Here is a 20,911-nt window from a genome sequence, read left to right on the forward strand (position 1 = left end):
TAGTGGCACAAATAAGGTAAATGATTTAGAACTAATTGCCATTACAGAGACATGGTTACAAGATGATCAAGGTTGGGAAATAAATATTCCAGGGTGCACAATATTTTGGAAAGACAGACAGAATGGCAAAGGAGGAAGGGTAGCCTTGATAATAAAGAATGACATAAGGACATTAGTGAGAAAGGATCTGACCTCAGAAGATCATGAAATAGAATCAGTATTGGTGGAATTTCAGAATAGCAAGAATCAGAAAACACAAAGGGCCTAAAAGTTACTCCCACCAAACAGTTAAACTGTTGGACAGAGCATTAAAGAAGAAATTATTGGAGCTTGTAACAAAGGTAATGTAATAATTGTGGCTTCATATAGACTGGGACAATGAAATTGGCAAGAGTGGTCTAGAAAATGAGTTTGTAGAATTTTTTCAGGACAGTTTCTTGGAGAATACATTGTGGAACTGACTAGGGATAAAGCTATCTTAGATCTAGTATTGTTTAATAAAGTGGGGTTACTTAGTAATGTCATAATAAAAGATCCACTGGGAAATAGTGATCATAATACCATTGAATTGCATGTTAAGTTTGAAAGTGACATATTGCAATCACAAACAAAAAGCTAAAAGATATGGCAGTAAATGAACAGTGGGAAACCTTTAAAGAAACAATTCAAAATGTTCAACAAAGCAAGAAAGACCCATCCGTGCCTCACTCAGGAAGTTAAGGATAGTATTAGATTAAAAGAAGAGGCTTACAATGTTGCAAAAAACTGTAGCAAGTCTGAGAATTGGAAACTTTAGAAACCAGCAAAAAGCCATAAAAAAGGAAAAATAGAATGAAAGTAAACTAGCCAGTAATTGAAAAACAGATTTGATAGATATATGAAAAGGAAGAGAGAGAACTAAAGTAAACGTTCATCCTTTAAAAGCAGAGACAGGAGAAATTATCATAGGGAATGAGGAAATGGCAGAGGCATTGTACAAATAGTTTGTGTTTGTTTTCACAGTAGAAGACACCAGTTTCATACCAGAAATAGATGGTAACCTAGGGGCTAAAAAGAGTGAGGAAATTAAAGAAATTAATATCAGCAGAAAAAAAGTATTGGAGAAACTCATGGGACTAAAGTCCGACAAATCCCTGGGACCTGATGACTTACACTCTAGGGTTCTAAAAGAGATAGGTGCAGAGATAGTGGATGTGCTAGCTTTGATTTTCCAAAATTCCTTAGATTCGGGAATGGTCCCATCAGACTGGATGTTGGCAAATGTTACACCGCTTTTCGAGAAAGGAGAGAGAGAGAGAGAGAGAGAGAGAGAAAACAGGGAACTACAGGCCAGTTAGCCTAACATCAGTCGTTAACAAAATGCTGGAATCTATTATTAAGGAAGTCTTAACAATGCACTTAGAAAATCACAGTATGATTAGAACAAGTCAACTTGGTTTTACTAAAGGGAAATCCTGTTTGACAAATTTATTAGAGTTTTTTGAGGATGATAAAGGGGAACCAGTAGATGTAGTATATCTAGATTTGCAAAAGGCATTCGATAAGGTGCCACACAAAAGGCAAGATAAGTGCTCATGGAGTTGGGGGTAATATATTAGCATGGATAGATGATTGGTTAATGGACAGGAAGCAAACAGTGTGCATAAATGGGGCATTTTCAAGTTGGCCGGCAGTGAATAGTGGAGTGCCATAAGGAACAGTGCTAGGGACTCAGCTATTTACAATCTATATTAGATGAAGAGACAGAGGGTAATGTATCTACATTTGCTGATGACACAAAGGTAGGTGGAAAGGTAAACTACAGGGAGGATACAGAGAGGCTGCAAAGAGATATAGACAGGTTAAGTGAGTGGGCAACAAGATGGCAGATGGAGTGCAATGTAGGGAAGCATGAACTTATTCACTTTGTTCATGAGAATAGAAAAGCAGAATATTTTTTAAAAGATGTGAAGCTTGTAAGTGTCAATGTTCAAAGAGACTTTGGTGTGCTTGTACAAGGAATGCAGAAAACTAACATGCAGGTACAGAAAGCAATTAGCAACGCAAATGGCATGTTGGCCTTTATTGCAAGGGGATTGGAGCACAGGAATAAAGACGTCTTTCTACAATTGTACAGGGTTTTGGTGAGACCGCATCTGGAATACTGTGTGCAGTTTTGGTCTCCACATTTAAGAAAGGATACACTAGCGTTGGCTCTGCTTCTCTCTCCGCGGATGCTGCCTGACCTGCTGAGTATTTCCACCTATTTCTGTTTAAATTGGAATCAAACATTGTCCGGTAAAACTGTAACGGAATAATAGGCTATCTTTAAAGAGGAGATAATTTTGGTTCAGTCGAGTTACATTCCCATGAGGGGAAAGGTAGGCCAAACAAATCCAGAGCTCCCTGGATGTCGACAGTGATAGAGAGTAAGATAAAGCAGAAAAAAGGTGCATATGACAGATGTCAGGTGAATAATACAACTGAGAACGAGGCTGAATGCAGAAAGTTCAGAGGAGTAGCGGAGACAAGAAATAAGAGAAACAAAGAGAGAGTATGAGAAGAGACTGGCAGCTAACATAAAAGGGAATTCAAATGTCTTCTATAGGAATATAAATAGTAAAAAGGGTGGTAAAAGAAGGAGTTGGGACAATTAGGCACCAAAAAGGGGATTAATGCATGGAGGCGGGGGCATGGGTGAGGTACTAAATGAGTACTTTACATCTGTCTTTACCAAGTAAGAAGATGCTGTCCAAGTCATAGTGAAAGAGGAGGTAGTTGGATGGGCTAAAAATTGATAAAGAGGAGGTCTTGGATTGGCTGGCTGTGCTTAAAGTTGATAAGTCACCAGGGCCGGATGAGATGTATCCAAGGCTACTGAGGGAAGTAAGGGTGGAAATTGTGGAGAAACTGGCTATAATCTTCCAATCCCTCTTAGATACATGGGTGATACCAGAGAACTGGAGAATTGCAAATGTTACACCCTTGTTCAAAAAAGGTTGTAACGATAAGCCCAGCAACTAAAGGCCAGTCAGTTTAACCTCAGTGGTGGGAAAGCATTTAGAAATGATAATTTGGGATAAAATTAACAGTCACTTGGACAAATATGGATTAATTAAAGAAAACCAGCATGGATTTGTTCAGGGAAAATCATGTTTAACTCACATGCTTGAGTTCTTTGATGGGCGGCACAGTGGCGCAGTGGTTAGCACCGCAGCCTCACAGCTCCAGCGACCCGGGTTCAATTCTGGGTACTGCCTGTGTGGAGTTTGCAAGTTCTCCCTGTGTCTGCGTGGGTTTCCTCCGTGTGCTCCGGTTTCCTCCCACAGCCAAAAGACTTGCAGGTTGATAGGTAAATTGGCCATTATAAACTGCCCCTAGTATAGGTAGGGGAATATCGGGACAGGTGAGGATGTGGTAGGAATATGGGATTAGTATAAATGGGTGGTTAATGGTCGGCACAGACTCAGTGGGCCGAAGGGCCTGTTTCAGTGCTGTATCTCTAAAAAAAAAGATAACAGGGTTCATGAGTCATCCGGTTGATGTGGTGTACATAGACTTCCAGGCAGTTGATAAAGTGCTACATAACAGGCTTGTCAGCCAACTTAAAGCTCAAGGAATAAACAGGACAGTGGCAGCATGGATATGAAGTTGGCTGAGTGACAGGAAATAGAGAGTAGTGGTGACTGTTGTTTTTCAGACTGGAGGAAGGTATATAGTGGGCTTCCCCTGGGGATGGTGTTAGAACCACTGCTTTTCTTGATTTATATTAATGACCTAGACTTTGGTGTACAGGGCACAATTTCAAAATTTGTGGATGACACAAAACTTGGAAGTATTGCGAACTGTGAGGAGGATAGCGATAAACTGGTGGAATGGGTAGACAAGTGGCAGATTAAATTTAATGCAGAGAAGTGTGAAGTGATTCATTTTGGTAGTAAAAATGAGGAGATGCGATATAAAATAAAGGGTACAATTCTAACGAGGTGCAGGAGCAGAGGGACCTGGGGGTATATATACACAAATCATTGAAGATGGCAGGGCAGGTTGAGAAAGCGGTTAATAAAGCATACGGGATCCTGGGCTTTATAATTGGGAGCATACAGTACAGAATCAAGGAAGTTGTTATGAGCCTGTGTGGGGCCCTGGTTTGGCCTCAACTGGAGTTTGTGTCCAGTTCTGGGCAGCGCACTTTAGTAAGGCATTAGAGAGGGTGCAGAAAGGTTGCACAGCATTGGTTCCAGGGATGAGGAACTTCAGTTACATGGATAGATTGGAGAAGATGGGGCTGTTCTCCTTAGAAGAGAGAAGATTATCAGGCAATTTGATAGAGGTGTTCAAAATCATGAGGGGTCCAGACAGAGTCAATAAGGAGAAACTCTTCCCGTTGGCGGAAGGTAGAGAACCAGAGGTCGCTGATTTGAGGTGATTAACAAAAGAAGCAACAGTGACATGAGAAAAAAACATTTTTATGCAGCATGCAGTTAGGATCTGGAATGGTTTGCCCGAAGGTGTGGTGGAGGCAGATTCAATCAAGGACTTCAGAAGAGAACTGGATAATTAGCTGAAGCGAAAAAATTTGCAGGGCTATGGGGAAAAGGCAGGAGAGTGGAACTAGGTGAGTTGTTCTTGCAGAGAGCTGGCATGGACATGACGGGCTGAATGGCCTCCTTCTGTGCTGTAATCATTCTATGATTCTATAAAACAGTACAGTGAAGGTTCATTAAATTGGTCCCTGGGATTAGGGGGTTGACCTATGATGAGAGGCTGCGTAGATTGGGCCTATACTTTCTGGAGTTTAGAAGAATGAGAGGTGATCTCATTGAAACATACAGATTCTGAAGTGGTTGGATAGGGTAGACAGTGTTTGTTTCCACTGGTCGAGGAATCTAAAACATGGGGGCATGGTCTAAGGATAAGAGCTGATCATTTAGAACTGAGATGAGGAGAAATTACTTCACTCAAAGGAATGTGAATCTTTGGAATTCTGTACCCCAGAGGGTGGTGGATACTCCATCATTGAACACATTTAAAGCTGGGATCGACAGATTTTTGGTCTCTCAAGAAATCAAGGGATATGGCGAGTGGGTGGGAAAGTGGAGTTGAAACCTAAGATCAGCCATGATCGTATTGAATAGCGGAGGAGGTTCCATGGGCTATATTGTCCACTCCTGCTCCTATTTCTTGTGTTCTGTGATGCTGGGGACCTCAGGCGGAGGCCGATATGGATCGGCCACTCGGCACTTCTGGCTGAAGATGGTTGCAAATGCTTCAGCCTTATCTTTTGCACTGATGTGCTTGGCTCCTCCATCACTGAGGATGGGGATATTTGTGGAGCCTCCTCCTCTGGTTAGTTGTTTAATTGTCCGCAACATTCATGACTGGATGTGGCAGGACTGCAAAGCTTTGATCTGATCCGTTGGTCGTGGTATCACTTAGCTCTGTCTATTGCATGCTGCTTCCGCTGTTTGACATTCAAGTAGTCCTGTGTTGTAGCTTCACCAGGCTGACACCTCATTTTTAGGTATGCCTGGTGCTGCTCCTGGCATGCTCTCCCACCCTCTTTATTGAACAAGGGTTGATCCCTTGGCTTGATGGTAATGGTCGAGAGAGGGATATGCCAGGTCATTAGGTTACACATTGTGGGTGAATAAAATTCTGCTGCTGCTGATGGTCTACAGCGCCTCATCGATGCCCAGTTTTCAGCTGCTAGATCTGTTCTGAATCTATCCCATTTAGCACGGTGGTAGTGAGACACAACACGATGGAGGTTATTCTCAGTGTGAAGACAGGACTTTGTTTTCACAAGGATTGTGCATTGGTCACTCCTACCAATACCATCGTCGACAGATGCATCTGCAACTAGTAGATTGATGAGGACAAGGTCCAATAGGTTTTTCCCTTTTGTTAGTTCCCTCACCACCTGCCACAGTCTAGCAGCTAAGTCCTTCAGGACTCGGCCAGCTCGGTCAGTAGTGGTGCTACCGAGCCACTCAGTGATGGACATTGAAGTCCCCCACCCAAAGTACATTTTGTGCCCTTGCCACCCTTTGTGATTCTTCCAAGTGGTGTTCAACATGGAGGAGCACTGATTCAGCAGCTGAGGGAGGGCAGTAGGTGGTAATCAGCAGGAGGTTTCTTTGCCCATGTTTAACCTGATGCCATGAGGCTTTGTTGGGTCTGGAGCCGATGTTGAGGACTCCCAGGGCAACTCCCTCCCGACTGTGTACCACTGTGCTGCCACCTCTGGTGAGTCTGTCCTGCTGGGTGAGACTGTCCTGCTGGGTGAGACAGGACATATCCAGGCATGGCGATCGTGACGGCTGGGACATTGAATCTAAGGTATGTTTCTGTGAATATGACTGTGTCAGACTGTTGCTTGACTAGTCTGTGGGACAGCTCTCCCAATTTTGGCACAAGCCCCCAGATGTTAGTCAGGAGGAACTTTACAGGGTCGACACAGCTGGCTTTGCCGTTGCCATTTCTGGTGCCTAGGCCGATGCCTGTTGGTCCGTCCAGTTTTATTCCTTTTCAAGTTTTGTGTAGCATTTTGTGCAACTAAGTGGCTTGCTAGGCCATTTCAGAGGGCAGTTCCGAGTCACATGTAGGCCAGACTAGATACGGACAGCAGATTTCCTTCCCTAAAGGACATTGGTGACCAGATGGGTTTTTACAACAATTTCTGGTAGTTTCATGGTCATCATTACTGAGACTAGCTTTCAATTCCAGATTTTTATTGATTAATTAAATTTTTTATTAATTGAATTTAAAATCCACCAGCTGCCATGGTGGGATTTGAACCCATGTTCCCAGAGTATTAGCCTGGCTCTCTGGATTACTAATCCAGTGACATTATCACTACGCCATCATCTCCCATGTTGGAGGACTGCCAATGCCTCATGAAACTATACACTGAAAGAGTCAATGCTGTCAGGAGAGGAAGGAGGAAAATTGGGGGGAAAAAAATGAAAGCTCAATTTTTAAAAAAACACACTAAATGATTAAAAACCTATCGTCAGCATGAGTCTAAGTGAGTGCAGAGGAGAGAAGGGGGAAAAAAGATTTGACAAAGGGAAATAAAATATTGTACCAGCCTCATTTCTTCAGTGTCTTTTTCAAAAAATAAGATTTATATTAAAAGATTCATTAAATAAAAAGGGCTCTGAAGTTTGTAGGACATTATACTTCTTAACTCGCTGTAGAAATATGATTTTAATAGGATTGGTTATGTTAAATATATAATTAAAATGTGTCATAGGACAGTCTTATTTCGGAAAGGCTCAAAGTCTCTATATAGCACATTGCTGTGCACACTGTGTTGTACCATGATACTCTAGGTCAGATTCCAATTTGTAATTAGCTATATATTCTGTGTTAGCCGTGCTTTTCTCATGAGCACTTCAAAATCAAGATCTGGTAACAGGATCGATAACTTTTAATAAGTTTCCAAAGACACTTGTAGAACTTATGGGATATAAAAATCAGAACAGTATGTTTATTCCATGCCATAAAAATGGAATGGAAAATTCGGATTTCTCTTTGGTATTTTTGAACAGGATTAGCAGGAGCTTGAGCCTCAATTTTAACTCACTCACAGAATACATGGTGCTAGAAATACTTGTCAGTACTTACCCAGGACAAAATGGAAAAGAAGGAGAAGGCAATGGCAGCTCGAGCAGCATCAGCACCTTGATTGAGAGGAAGGTCGTCTGATGAAGTCATCTGCCACTGATTTTCCAAAAAACAGAAGCTTACAAACCACAAGAATGTCCACACTCCTGAAACACATTTAAAAGGAACATCAAGTTAATAAGTAGTTCAGTGTTGACGTGACTTTTAGTGTGTCAGGTTGTTGGGTCACTGTTGTTAAATGCAGCCACAGAAATTTCATTCACTAACATGTCATTTTAGTATATGCATGGTGTCAGCATGGTTCAGTGGTAGCACTCTTATCTCGGAGTCAGAGGTTTATGGGTTCAGGTCCTGCACCAGAGACTGCAGTACAAAAATCTAGGTTGACACTCCACTGCAGCACAGAAGGAGTGCAGCATTGTTGGAGGTGTTGTCTTTCAGATGAAGCAAGTCCCTATCTGCTCTCTTAGATGGATGTAAAAGATCCCATAGCACTATCTTGAAGAACAGCAAAGGTGTTATCCCCAGGGTCCTGGCAATATATATCCCTCAATTAAAAGAAACAGATTGTCTAATCACCATCACATTACTGTTTGTGAGAGCTTGCTGGGTGCAAATTGGCTACTGCATTTCCTACATTACAACAGTGAACACACTTCCAAAATGCTGGGTAAATGCCAGTCTTCACTTTCTTTTTTAATTTGGCATAGTCTCATTCATGCTGAATTCAAGATAAAATATAGCAAATTTAATTTTCATAATTAGAAGAACTGCTGCATTCTTTATTTTTATAGCCGATTTTCTAATTGAGCTATTCATTGACTTGTCCTATGCTCTTATGTTTAGAAACTGCAGTTATTTGCAGCTTTGAAACGTCATGTACAATACAGTGCTTTCAGGTTTGATTGTTCCATTCACAATCTGTAGAACTTCTCCCTTAAGGAGCATGCACCTTCCTCGGACATCCAACCAACCTCCTGCACCGTCCCCAACCTTACTTTAATTTCTCTTAGAATTAATGACAACTGAAGGTTTTGTGCAGGGAATTTCTAAAGTCTCATAAAAGAGAAATTGTGACTACCTTAATCATTTGTCAAAATGCAAGCTTTTTCCCCCATCAATGATTGTCACTGCATACTTATCAACACAAACTTAAAATTCTGTAATTACTTGCCAATAATTATAGTAGTAATACATTCGTGAGGTTATTTTTTGTCAACCTTAACTGACTAATTACTGCACAAATGTGCTTTCAGAATAAGGACAAAAACAAATCACAATTATAGGCTCACTCACAGATATATGTTTCTGAATAAACAGAGTTATTGTAACAACAGCTGTGTTCAAAATACTAACCACAAGCACATGTTAAACTGAAACATTAGCAACTCTTAACCACCTACACAAACAGAACAGTTATTGCTGTGGGACAAGATTTGCACAGATGCCATGTGATAAATGTATTGAATGTGGTTACATGTGGAAAAAGCTTTTTCTTTAGCTTTATGAACCAGGGTTCCCACCCCTGATCACTTTTTGATAACCCTGGCTGGAAATGTCATCCATTGACATAGGGCAGGAGAGGAATGGGTTCAACTCTGATATCCTCCTGCAGCTGATTATCTGCCAGTTCTTGCTGTCCAGGCCGACATATGAAGATTAGCCACTGGAAGGTCAGTGGTGCCTGTGAAACTGTACCGCAGCATGGGTTTGTGAGAAAAGAAAAAGACAAAACTTCGCTGAAGAAAAATACCTTGGGGGAAGAGTTTCTCTGTATGCTGTTTGCAGCAAAGTCGTAAATGTGTTTAGAAAGAATATGATCAAAATGCTCATGGTAACACATTAAAATAAAAATAGAATAAAAAGCTAGTCTCAGTGATGATGATCACAAAAGTACCGAATTGCCATAAAAACATATCTGATTCACTAATGTCCTTCAGGGAAGGAAATCTGCTGTCCTTACCCGTTCTGGCCTACATGTGACTCCAGATCCACAGCAATGTGGTTGAATATTAACTGCTCTCTGAAAAGGTCCAACAAGCCACAAATCATTATAAAAAAGTCAAAGAGTAAAACCAGATGGACCACCCAGCATTGACCTAGACACCGGAAATGGCAAGGGCAACACCTGCCCAGTTGACTGTGCAAAGTCCTGCTCCCTAACATCTGGGGACTTGTGTTGAAATTGCAGGAGCTGTCCCACAGACTAGTCAAGCAACCGCCTGATAGCCATACCTTTCAGCCTATGTCCCAGATTCCTCCATCATTATCCCAGGGTATCTCCTGTGTCACCGGAAGGATAGACCCACCATAGATGGTGGCACAGTGGTAAATAGTTGGGAGGGAGTGGCCCTGAGAGACCTCAACATTGATTCCGAACCCTATGAATTGCCATGGTATCAAGTCCAACATGGGCAAGGAAACCTCTTGCTGATTACCATCCCACAGCTGATGTATCAGTGCTCCTTGATGTTGTACACCACTTGGAATGTTTACTAGATTGATACCTGGAATGAGTGGGTTGTCTTATGAGGCAAGGTTGGGCTTATTTTCACTGGAGTTTAGAAGAGTGAGGGGAGACTTGATTGAAGTATATAAGATCCTGAACAGTCTTGACAAGGTGGATGTGGAAAGGATGTTTCCTCTTGTGAGGGAGTTCAGAACTAGGGAGTACGGGTTTAAAATTAGGCGTTGGCCTTTTAGGAGTGAGATGAGGAGAATTTTTTTTCTCTCAGAACGTTGTGAGACTTTGGAACTCTGCCTCAAAAGGTGGTGGAGGCAGGGTCATTGAATAATTTTAAGGCAGGGGTAGATAGATTCTTGCTAGGCAAGGGAATCAAACGTTATCAGGGGTAGATGGGAGTGTGGAATTCAAGACACAAACATATCAACCATGATCTTATTGAATGGCAGAGGAGGTTAGAGGGGCCAAATGGCCTACTTCTGCTCCTAGTTCATATCTTCTTATGTTCGCATGCAAGAAGCACCGTGGATAGCAGGGGTACAGAATGTACTTTGGGTGGGGGATTTCAATGTCACATTACTGTTTGTGTGAGCCAAAGGTGGTTCGGTAGCACCACTACTGACCGAGCTGGCAGAGTCCTTAAGGACATATCTGCCAGATTGGGCCTGCTGAAGGTCCACGCTGAGAGAACTAACGAGAGGGAAAAACCTACTTGACTTTGTCCTCACCAATGCACCAGTCGCAGATGCATCTGTCCATGACAGTATTGGCAGGAGTGACCACTGCTCAGTCCTTGTAAATACGAAGTCCTGTCTTCACCCTCCACCACCACTGTGCTAAATGGGGTAGTTTCAAAACAGATCTAGCAGCTCAAAACTGGGCATCCATGAGGCACTGTGGGCCATCAGCAGAAGCAGAATTGTATTCAAACACAATCTGTAACCTCATGGTCCATCATATCCCTCACTTGACCATTACCATCAAGCCAGGGAACGAACCTTGTTCAATGAGGAGTGCAGGACAGCATGTCAGGAGTAGCACCAGGCATACCTAAAAATGAGGTGCCAACCTGATGAAGCTGCAACACAGGACTATATGCATGCTAAACAGCAGAAGTGCATTGCTATAGACAGAACTAAGCAATTCTACAACCAATGGATCAGATCAAAGCTCTGCCAGATCCAGTCATGAATGATGGTCGACAATTAAGCAACTAACTGGAGGAGAAGCCTTCACAAACATCCCCATCCTCAATGATGGGGGAGCCCATTACATTAGAGCAAAAGACAAAGCTGAAATACTTGCAATCATCTTCAGCCAGAAGGGTTGAGTGGATGATCCATCTCTGCCTCCTCCCGAGGTCCCAGGCATCATAGATGCCAGTCTTCAACCAATTTGATTCACTCCACATGATATCAAGAAATGGATGAAGGCACTGGATACAGCAAAGGCTATGGGCCTGACAACATCCTGGCTGTATTTCTGAAAACTTGTGCTGCAGAACTAGCCGCACCCATAACCAAGCTGTTCTAGTACAGCTACAACACTGGCATCTACCTGACAATGTGAAAAATTGCCTAGGAATGTTCTGTCCACTAAAAGCAGGACAAATCCAATCCGGCCAATTGCCGTCCCATGAATCTACTCTCAATTATCAGCAAAGTGATGGAAGGTGTCGTCGACTATGCTATTAAGCGGCACTTGCTTAGCCATAACCTACTCACCGATGCTCAGTTTGGATTTCACCAGGGCAACTCAGCTCCAGACTTCATTACAGCCTTGGTCCAAACGTGGACAATAGAGCTGAATTCCAGAAGTCAGGTGAGTGGCTGCTCTTGACATTAAGGCAACATTTGACCGAGTGAGGCATCAAGGAGCCCTAGTAAAATTGTTATCAGTGGGAACCAGGGGGAAACTCTCCACTGCTTGGAGTCATACCTAACACAAAGGAAGATGGTTGTGGTTATTGTGCCCAGTGGCGCAGTGGTTAGCACCGCAGCCTCACAGCTCCAGCGACCCGGGTTTGGTTCTGGGTACTGCCTGTGCGGAGTTTACAAGTTCTCCCTGTGACCGCGTGGGTTTCCGCCGGGTGCTCTGGTTTCCTCCCACAGCCAAAGACTTGCAGGTTGATAGGTAAATTGGCCATTGTAAATTGCCCCTAGTGTAGGTAGGTGGTAGGAGAATTGAGGGAAGTTGGGGATGTGGTAGGGAAATATGGGATTAATGTAGGATTAGTATAAATGGGTGGTTGATGGTCGGCACAGACTCGGTGGGCCAAAGGGCCTGTTTCAGTGCTGTATCTCTAAATAAAAAAAATAAAAATAATCTTTGCTGCCTCCGGAGAATATTTGGCATCAGGTGGCAGGACCGTATCTCCAACACAGAAGTCCTCGAGGCGGCCAACATCCCCAGCTTATACACACTACTGAGTCAGCGGCGCTTGAGATGGCTTGGCCATGTGAGCCGCATGGAAGATGGCAGGATCCCCAAAGATACAGCGAGCTTGCCACTGGTATCAGACCCACCGGCCGTCCATGTCTCCGCTTTAAAGACGTCTGCAAACGCGACATGAAGTCCTGTGACATTGATCACAAGTTGTGGGAGTCAGTTGCCAGCGTTCGCCAGAGCTGGTGGGCAGCCATAAAGGCGGGGCTAAAGTGTGGCGAGTCGAAGAGACTTAGCAGTTGGCAGGAAAAAAGACAGAGGCGCAAGGGGAGAGCCAACTGTGTAACAGCCCTGACAAACAAATTTTTCTGCAGCACCTGTGGAAGAGCCTGTCACTCTAGAATTGGCCTTTATGGCCACTCCAGGCGCTGCTCCACACACCACTGACCTCCTCCAGGCGCTTACCCATTGTCTCTCGAGATAAGGAGGCCAAAGAAGAATACAGTCCCAGGATCACATCCCTGCTTTTGTATTCTATACCTCGGCCAATAAAAGAAAGCAATGCATATGACTTCTTCACCACTCTAATTACCTGTCCTGCCACCTTCAGGGACCTGTGGACATGTACTCCAAGATCTCTCACTTCTTCTACCCCTTTCAGTATCCTCCCATTTATTGTGTATTCCCTCGCTTTATTTGCCCTCCCAAAATCCAATACCTCACATTTCTCTGAATTGAATTCCATTTGCCACTTTTCCGCACGCTCAACCAAACCATTGATATCATTTTGGAGTCCACGGCTTTCCTCCTCACTATTAACTACACGGTCAATTTTTGTGCCATCAGCAAATTTCCCAATCATGCCTCCCACATTTAAGTCCAAATCATTGATATATACCACAAACAGCAAGGGACCCAACACTGAGCCCTGTGGAACGCCACTGGAAACCGCTTTCCTTTCGCAAAAATATCCGTCGATTACTCCACTTTGTTTCCTGTCACTGAGCCAGTTCTGGATCCAACCTGCCACCTTCCCCTGTATCCCATGGGCTTTCATTTTACTGACCAGTCTGCCATGTGGGACCTTGACAAATGCCTTACTAAAATCCATGTAAACCACATCCACTGCACTACCCTCATCACTCCTCCTTGTTACTTCCTCAAAAAACTCAATTAATTTAGTAAGTCATGACCTTTCCCTAACAAATCCATGCTGACTATCCCTGATTAATCCGTGCCTTTCTAAGTGACAGTTTATCCTATTTCTCAGAATAGATTCTAACAATTTACCCACCACCTAGGTCAGACTGACTGGTCTATAATTACCTGGCTTATCCCTCACACCCTTTTTAAACAATGGTACAACATTCGCAGACCTCCAATCATCTGGTACCTCGCCTGTATCTAGTGAGGATTTGATGATGATCCTCAGTGCATCCGCTATTTCCTTCCTGGCATCCTTTAACAACCTGGAATGCAACCCATCCAATCCTGGCGATTTATCCACTTTCAGGGATGTCTGACCTTCAAGCACTTCCTCTCTCATTATGCTCATCGTACTTAATATTTCACACTCCTTCTCTTTAACTACAATGTCTGCATCAGCCCTCTCCCTTGTGAAGACAGAGACAAAAAACTCATTAAGAACCTTGCCCATGTCTTCTGCATCCACGCATAAGTTCCCCTGTACATCTCTGATAGCCCCTACCCTTTCCTTAGTGATCCTCTTGGTCTTAATGTACTGATAAAACATTTTCGGGCTTTCCTTAATTTTACCTGCCAATAATTTTTTATGTCCTCTCTTTGCTTTTCTAATTTCCTTTTTTCACTTCACCTCTGCACTTTCTATACTTCTCTAAACTTTCTTAAGTATTTGTGATCGTCATAAGCTTCTTTTTTGCTTTACCTTACCCTGTAAGCTTTTAGATATCCAGGGGGCTCTAGATTTGGCAGTACCACCCTTAATCTTTGTGGGGACATGCCTACATTGTGCCCGTAGTATCTCGTTCTTGAATGCCTCCCACTGGCTTGCCACTGATTTTCTTTCAAGTAGCTGTATCCAGTCCACTTTCGCCAGGTCACCTCTCAGTTTTGTAAAATTTGCCTTCCCCCAATTTAGAGCCTTTGCTCCTGTTTTATCTTTGTCCTCTTCTATGATTATGCTAAAACTGTATTATGGTCATTATCTCCAAAATGGTCACACACTGTTACTTCATCCAATTGCCCAGTTTCATTACCGAAGACTAAATCCAGAATTGCACCCCCTCTCATTGGGCTTGTTGTGTGCTGGCTAAAAAAGTTCTCTTGAACGCAGTTCAAGAATTTTGTCCCCTCTGTGCCCTTCACACTGTTTGTACCCCGATTGATATTGAGGTAGTTGACCTTCCTTCTGTCATAAAGCCAGAAGTGGGAATGCTCACTAATGATTGCAGTGTTCAATACCATTCCCCACTCCTCAGATACTGAAGCAGTCCATGCCTACATGCAGCAAGACCTGGACAACATTCAGGTCTGGGCTGAAAAGTGGCAAGCATTAGTCATGCCACGCAAGTGCCAGGCAATGACCATCTCCAACAAGAGTGAATCTAATCATCTCACCTTGACGTTCAATGGCATTACCGTCCCCCATCAACATTATCCTTAGGGTTACCATTGGCTAGAAACCACAAGAACAGGTCAGAGACTGGGATTTCTGCAGCGACTAACCAACTTCTGGACTCCCCAAAGCCTGTCCACCGTCTACAAGGCACAAGTCTGGTGTTATGGAATACTCTCCACTTGCCTGGATCAGTGCAGCTCCAACAACACTCAAGAAGCTCAAAATCATCCAGGAGAAAGCAAACTGTTTGATGGGCACTTCATCTACCACCTTAAACATTCAATCCCTTCACCACTTGTGCACAGTGGCAGCAGTCTGTACCATCTACAAAATGCACTGCAGCAAATCACCAAGCTCCTTCGACAGCACCTTCCAAGCCTATTACCTTTACCACCAAGAAGGGAGAGGACAACATGCTCATGGGGAACATCACCACCTGCAAGTTCCCCTCCAAGTCACACACCATCCTGATTGGAAAATATCAATGTTACTTCATCGTTGCTGGATGAAAATCATGGAACTCCCTCCTGAACAGCACTTTGATCGTACTTACACCCAATGGACTGAAGCAGTTCAAGAAGGTGACTCACGAACACCTTATGAAGGGCAATTAAGGGTGGGAAATCAATGTTGAACTTGCCAGCAACACTCACATCCCATGAACGAATAGTCATCATTTTGGCTGCGTTTCAAATGTAGTTGCAATAGGCAAGCAAAAAAATCTTCCCTTATTTGTTAATTATCTGAAAAAAATCTGTACTTCACTAAAAACCACCATATATTGTGCAGTACAGTAATGTAATGGTATGTTTCTGGATTAGCAATCCAGAGGTTTGGATTAACAAATCGAGCAAAACATGAGTTCAAATCCTACCATGGGAGTTTGAGAATTTGAGTTTGCTTTTATTTAAAATCTGGAATTAAAAAGCTCATTTTAGTAAAAGTGACCATGAAGCTATTAGACTGTTATAAAAACACAACTCGTTCACTAATGTCCTTCAGGGAAGGAAACCTGCTTTCCTTACCCCATATGGCCTATATGTGGCTCCAATTCCACACCAACCTAGTTAACATTCAATTGCCCTCTGAGGTGATCTGCAAAGCCACTTATTTTTATCAAATCACTTTCACTATTTCAGGGCAATTAGGGATGGTTAATAAATGGCCAGTGATAACCTTGTCAATTACACCTGCACCCTAAGAATGAATATAAAAGACATACTGGAGAAAATCTGAAATAAGATTTTGTTTTAAATGCTTTGACACAATATTTTCTTCAATGTCTAGTAAATTGGTTCGCCTTGTAACTTTCTGCATTGTCAACTTGAAGGCAGCAACATGGGGAATGCATGCAGCAAACATCCATAAACTATCATTTCAAAAACCTCTCCTTCAATATACCTCTTATAGCTGTGCATGTTACTTGAATAAAGGGCACCCTTAATAACCATGGAGCTTATGAGGAAGTATTTTCAGTGTGATGTAATTCTCTATCAAAGTACTACTATTGTCTGCTACCTGTAAAGAGTTATTCTTGTTTTCATTTGTTTTTCAGTCCTGTAGAAACCCGCTGTTCAAAGCTCCCCTTGCTGCACTCTGCTGATGGCCTCAGTTACTGGCGTGCCTGGGAGCAGATCTGTCGGGCATCCCAGCAGCTGGCATGGTGCTACATGTTGTAATGAAGGCATCCCAGCCAGGAAAAATCAGTAGCAGCTGAGCACACAGCAGTATCTGCTGACTTTTTCTGGCTCAGACTCCTTCAGATAAGCATCAGGTCTGGATGCGAAAATACGAGATTCTCTGCAGTCAACTGTAGCACAACCTCCATAGCTCAAGCAGCTCCCTGTAAAGGGGAGAAGACTCAAAATGGTAGGCTCTTATCAGACTGAAAAGACGACATTTCTGTTTTCAGTGATTACCATGGATCGTGGGCTCACGGCACTCACTAATTAATTAACACAACCTCCAAAATCTAAATTCAATCTGAGCTACCATTAGCAACCCATTCACCACCACCTCCCACCAACCCCCCATATAGTCCAAAGGAGCAAGAAAATGTGTCCATCTATACTCTTTACAAAGCAATGTTAGGAACAAAATTAAACTTTGACCAGGCCTGAACCTCAAGTGGGTCCCATTTGGAGAGTTTGCAAAGTCAATATGTCTGGACCCACTTGGTCTACTTGCCTCCACCAGCCAGGGGCAAAGAAACTCCCAGTCCCAGCAATGCCCCTTTTATGAAAGTGTCCCTGTTTAGGACAGGCAGAATGCAAACAGTAGGACAGGGGTGTTGCTTGTGTTACTGAGCAGTTCTAAAAGGAATAATATAGATCGATGCTAGATATTGACGGAGAGCAATCCAAGCTAGTGAGAGTCAGAACCAAACAGCATTGTATGTTTGATATCAATTGTTGCAGGTTTGAAAGGATTAAAGATGCCAAAAAGAAAGGATAGTAAAGTGTCACAAGAATGCATCAAGCATTCATCCGCTCACATTGGCTGTAATTTTTAGCCGTTATTTGTTGAGCAGGCTGTCACATCAGTATTTTGCCATGTTTCATTCTTTTCCATCATAACTTAAGATTGCCTATTGAATCTAAATCAGCTTGGCTTCCTAATTTAAATTATTGATGCCTTAGAGTCTCAATGAGCTAATGGTGGGCCCATTAATCAATATCTGGTTACACTGTAGCTAACTGATACATTTAGAAAAGCAAAGTACTGCAGATGCTGAAAATCTGAAATAAAAACAGAAAATGCTAGAAATACTCAGCAGGTCTGGCAGTATCTGTGGAGAGAGAAACAGAGTTAATGTTTCAGGTTGATGACCTCTTGTAACTGGTGCTACGACTGACCGCTCCTGTCAAAGCGCCCGATCAAAATATGCGATTCTGATTGTGGTGGGAGAAACGCACTGTTGATTCAATCCCATCCCTCCACAGATCGCCTAACATACCATTTTAAACTTTCCAAATTAAAGAAAGACCCAGCCAAATTGTACCATCTATTAACCCCCGAATGAGGCTAACCAAACCAGGTGTCTTTAGATCAACAAATTAACTGCTTAATTAGAAAAACTAAATTCTTGAACACTACTAAGATATAAACAACATTTAAAACAGAAACATTAGTGTCCTTGCATATTAACGCTCCTGCCAAAGTGAAATCTTCCAATGTGGAATAATCCAAGATTGCTTGAAGTCCTCATAGCTTTCTGATGGGGAAAAAAAAGTTCTTCAACAGTAGAATAGTCGGTAGTCTCGTTTAGAAGTTGAAATGATTCTCTTCTTCCAGCGATGAGTTCAACAATTACGTTCAGTAGTTAAAGGAATTTGGTTATTTTCTTTTAAGAAATTAATCTGGCTTGACATCAGAATTCTGAGAGTATAATAAATAGGGTTTAAATAAACCAAGAGAGAGCTCTCATTTCCTTCAGTATACGTTGGTCCAGCTGTCTGTCTGTTTCTCTGTTAACTGTCTCTCAATAGCCAGTTTTTCAACTAGTTTCAAATGTAAATTGGCAACAATATATCTCTCGATCCTCAGACTCTGAGTGGCTGTATCCCAGGCAACCAGAATACACTCTTTGAATCACAGTCTCTGAATGGCTGTATCCTGGCAACGAGAATGCATTCTTTGACTCAGTCTCTGGAGCTTGTTGCCTTAAAGCAGTATTGCTCCCTTTCCAGCCTTAAAGGCACACCGCATTCGTCCCGGAACAAAAAAACTACAGGATCATAACACTGGCTCATTTCTATGATAAACATGAATAATGGCTGAATCTTTCCAGATTAAAAAAGAATTGAGGCTGGGATTTTATCCCAGTGATGAGGGTCCCAAGGGTGAGCTGGAAGACGGGGGCTGGGGGAACCCTGCATTGGTCCTGTTTCGGACCCCCATTGCAATTTAAGCCAGACAGCCAATTAACTGCCCATCGTTGGGGATGTCATCCCTTTAAGGGATGGAGCTTCCACCTCCAAAGCTGCTGGGCAATTGGAAGCTCTGCAGTACCGGCAGCACCACTGGGTGCAATGGCCGCTGCTGGTACTGCAGGAGGCCTACAGAGGACAAGATGTCAGAGACCTCGGGATGTAGGTAAGTGGTGTCGGGGTTGCTGAAGTGGTGGGGGTAGTCCTGCTGCAGGGGAAGCCACTGCCATTGGGGGATCCTCTGGAGGCCATGGACTACTTCCTGAAAAGAGACCACCCCTCCCCCCCCCCCCCCGAGCCTGCTAGGAGGCTGCCAGGTGTTACCTGGCAGTGTCTCTACACAATGGCAGGCCCCTCTGACTTCAATAAAACTGGAGCAGAGGCAGGAGGCTGCCCTTAAGTGGCCATTAATTGGCCACTTAAGGCCTCAAGTGGCCTGGAGTTGAAGGCCTTCCCCATTGTAATGTAGCATAGTGGTAACTTCACCTTTAAAGAGACCAGGCCACTGCTAACAACATCAGACATATATAAGCAGAAACTATTTTGAGATACACACTCAACACATGACCTTTCAGAGAGCAGACAGACATACACCAGCAAAGACCTGTACTTGAAATCATGCATTGTAGATAAGTAAGACAATTAATAGTGTTTGTGTTGAATCCAAATATAAAGCCTACGGCTATCATTTAATGAAGACTTAAGAACATAGCACAACACTACACCTGCCCTAGACAAAATGGCAGTGGGTCAGGACAATGGCAGGCGCACCGCGTGACGCCACTCCTTGCCATATTGTGTTGCCCCCCCCCCCCCCCACCCCCCGCCACATTTGTTACGTCTGGATAAAATCCTGCCCTGGGTGTTCCTAGTGAGGGGGTGTGAATTTTATCCCACTCTCCACTTACATATGGAAAAGACTTATTGTTTGTACAAGTTGTATGTGATTATCATTGTTTATCTGTTCAGGAAACTAATGAAACTTCTGCTATGCTAATCAGAAAGCGAGAGTCACCCTGAGTTTTGATAAAGGGTCTGCACTCCAAACCACAGATGCTGCCCAACATGCTGACATTTCCAGAAATTTATTGTTTTTGTTTCAAATTTCCATCACTTGCAGCTTTTAGATTTATGAGCCATTCTAATTTGGCCTGGGAAAATTTGGAGATTCCCCAGAGCAGCTGGTTTTGACACATTAAAAACGAGCTGCTGGAACAGTCAGAAAGGAAGGAAGAAGACTGGTAATGGTGAAACAGGCCGGCGAGAGGGCTCCCAAGTTCTCTGGTGCTGCATTGGAGGCCCTAGTCCAGGAGGTCAAAAGGAGAGACTGTTTCCTCAGGGGGCCAGGAGGCCCTCAGCTACACCCTGTAAAGGGAATAGGGGCAGATGAAATTTTTGAAGTTATGAGGTGCTGCCTACACTACTGAGCCAAAATTTGCAGCCCCGATGTCTTAATTGAGAGACAAGGCATAAGGGGCACTGTGACAGAAAGTAATCACTAGCTGATTTCTAAGAAGGTGCTGATTGAAAATTGAGAAGGTTCAAAACTCACTGAATGTGAACTTGCCGTGGCAATCAATGAGATACAACCTTTGTAAATGTTGCTTCTTCCAGAATCCTGGTTTCATGCAGGCACACATTGTGGTGGGGGCATATGAGGCAGAACAGGCAGTTTTTCCACAATTCAATTCCTCACAGTCTGCACAAAACATGAACTGGTGTGACTGACTTCTCTATCCCAATGGGAACGATGTAGTGAACCTCTATGGTGAAGGGGAGAAAATGGAGAGGCAGACAAGTTACTGCAAAAGAAGGACCTGCAAACTTTGGTGAAAGCAATCTATTGCTTTTTTTGTCAGCCATTTTGAAGCCCTATTGGTAGGCAGGGGTCATGTTCCATCAGAGATGGTTCCCTTGCCTTCA

At 43.2% G+C, this 20,911-nt stretch overlaps 1 protein-coding gene across 1 annotated transcript in view; it reads right to left on the reverse strand.

The window, feature by feature from the left end:
* The window catches only part of syngr3a (synaptogyrin 3a), a 103,700-nt gene that overhangs the window by 14,146 nt on the left and 68,643 nt on the right, over positions 1-20,911 (reverse strand). Inside the window, exon 3 of the mRNA XM_068055757.1 lies at positions 7,612-7,757. Coding sequence (XP_067911858.1) covers positions 7,612-7,757 — 146 coding nt within the window. The remainder of the gene's footprint in view (positions 1-7,611; positions 7,758-20,911) is intronic.

Source organism: Heterodontus francisci, chromosome 24 (assembly GCF_036365525.1).
Source record: "Heterodontus francisci isolate sHetFra1 chromosome 24, sHetFra1.hap1, whole genome shotgun sequence".
Lineage (NCBI taxonomy): Eukaryota > Metazoa > Chordata > Chondrichthyes > Heterodontiformes > Heterodontidae > Heterodontus > Heterodontus francisci.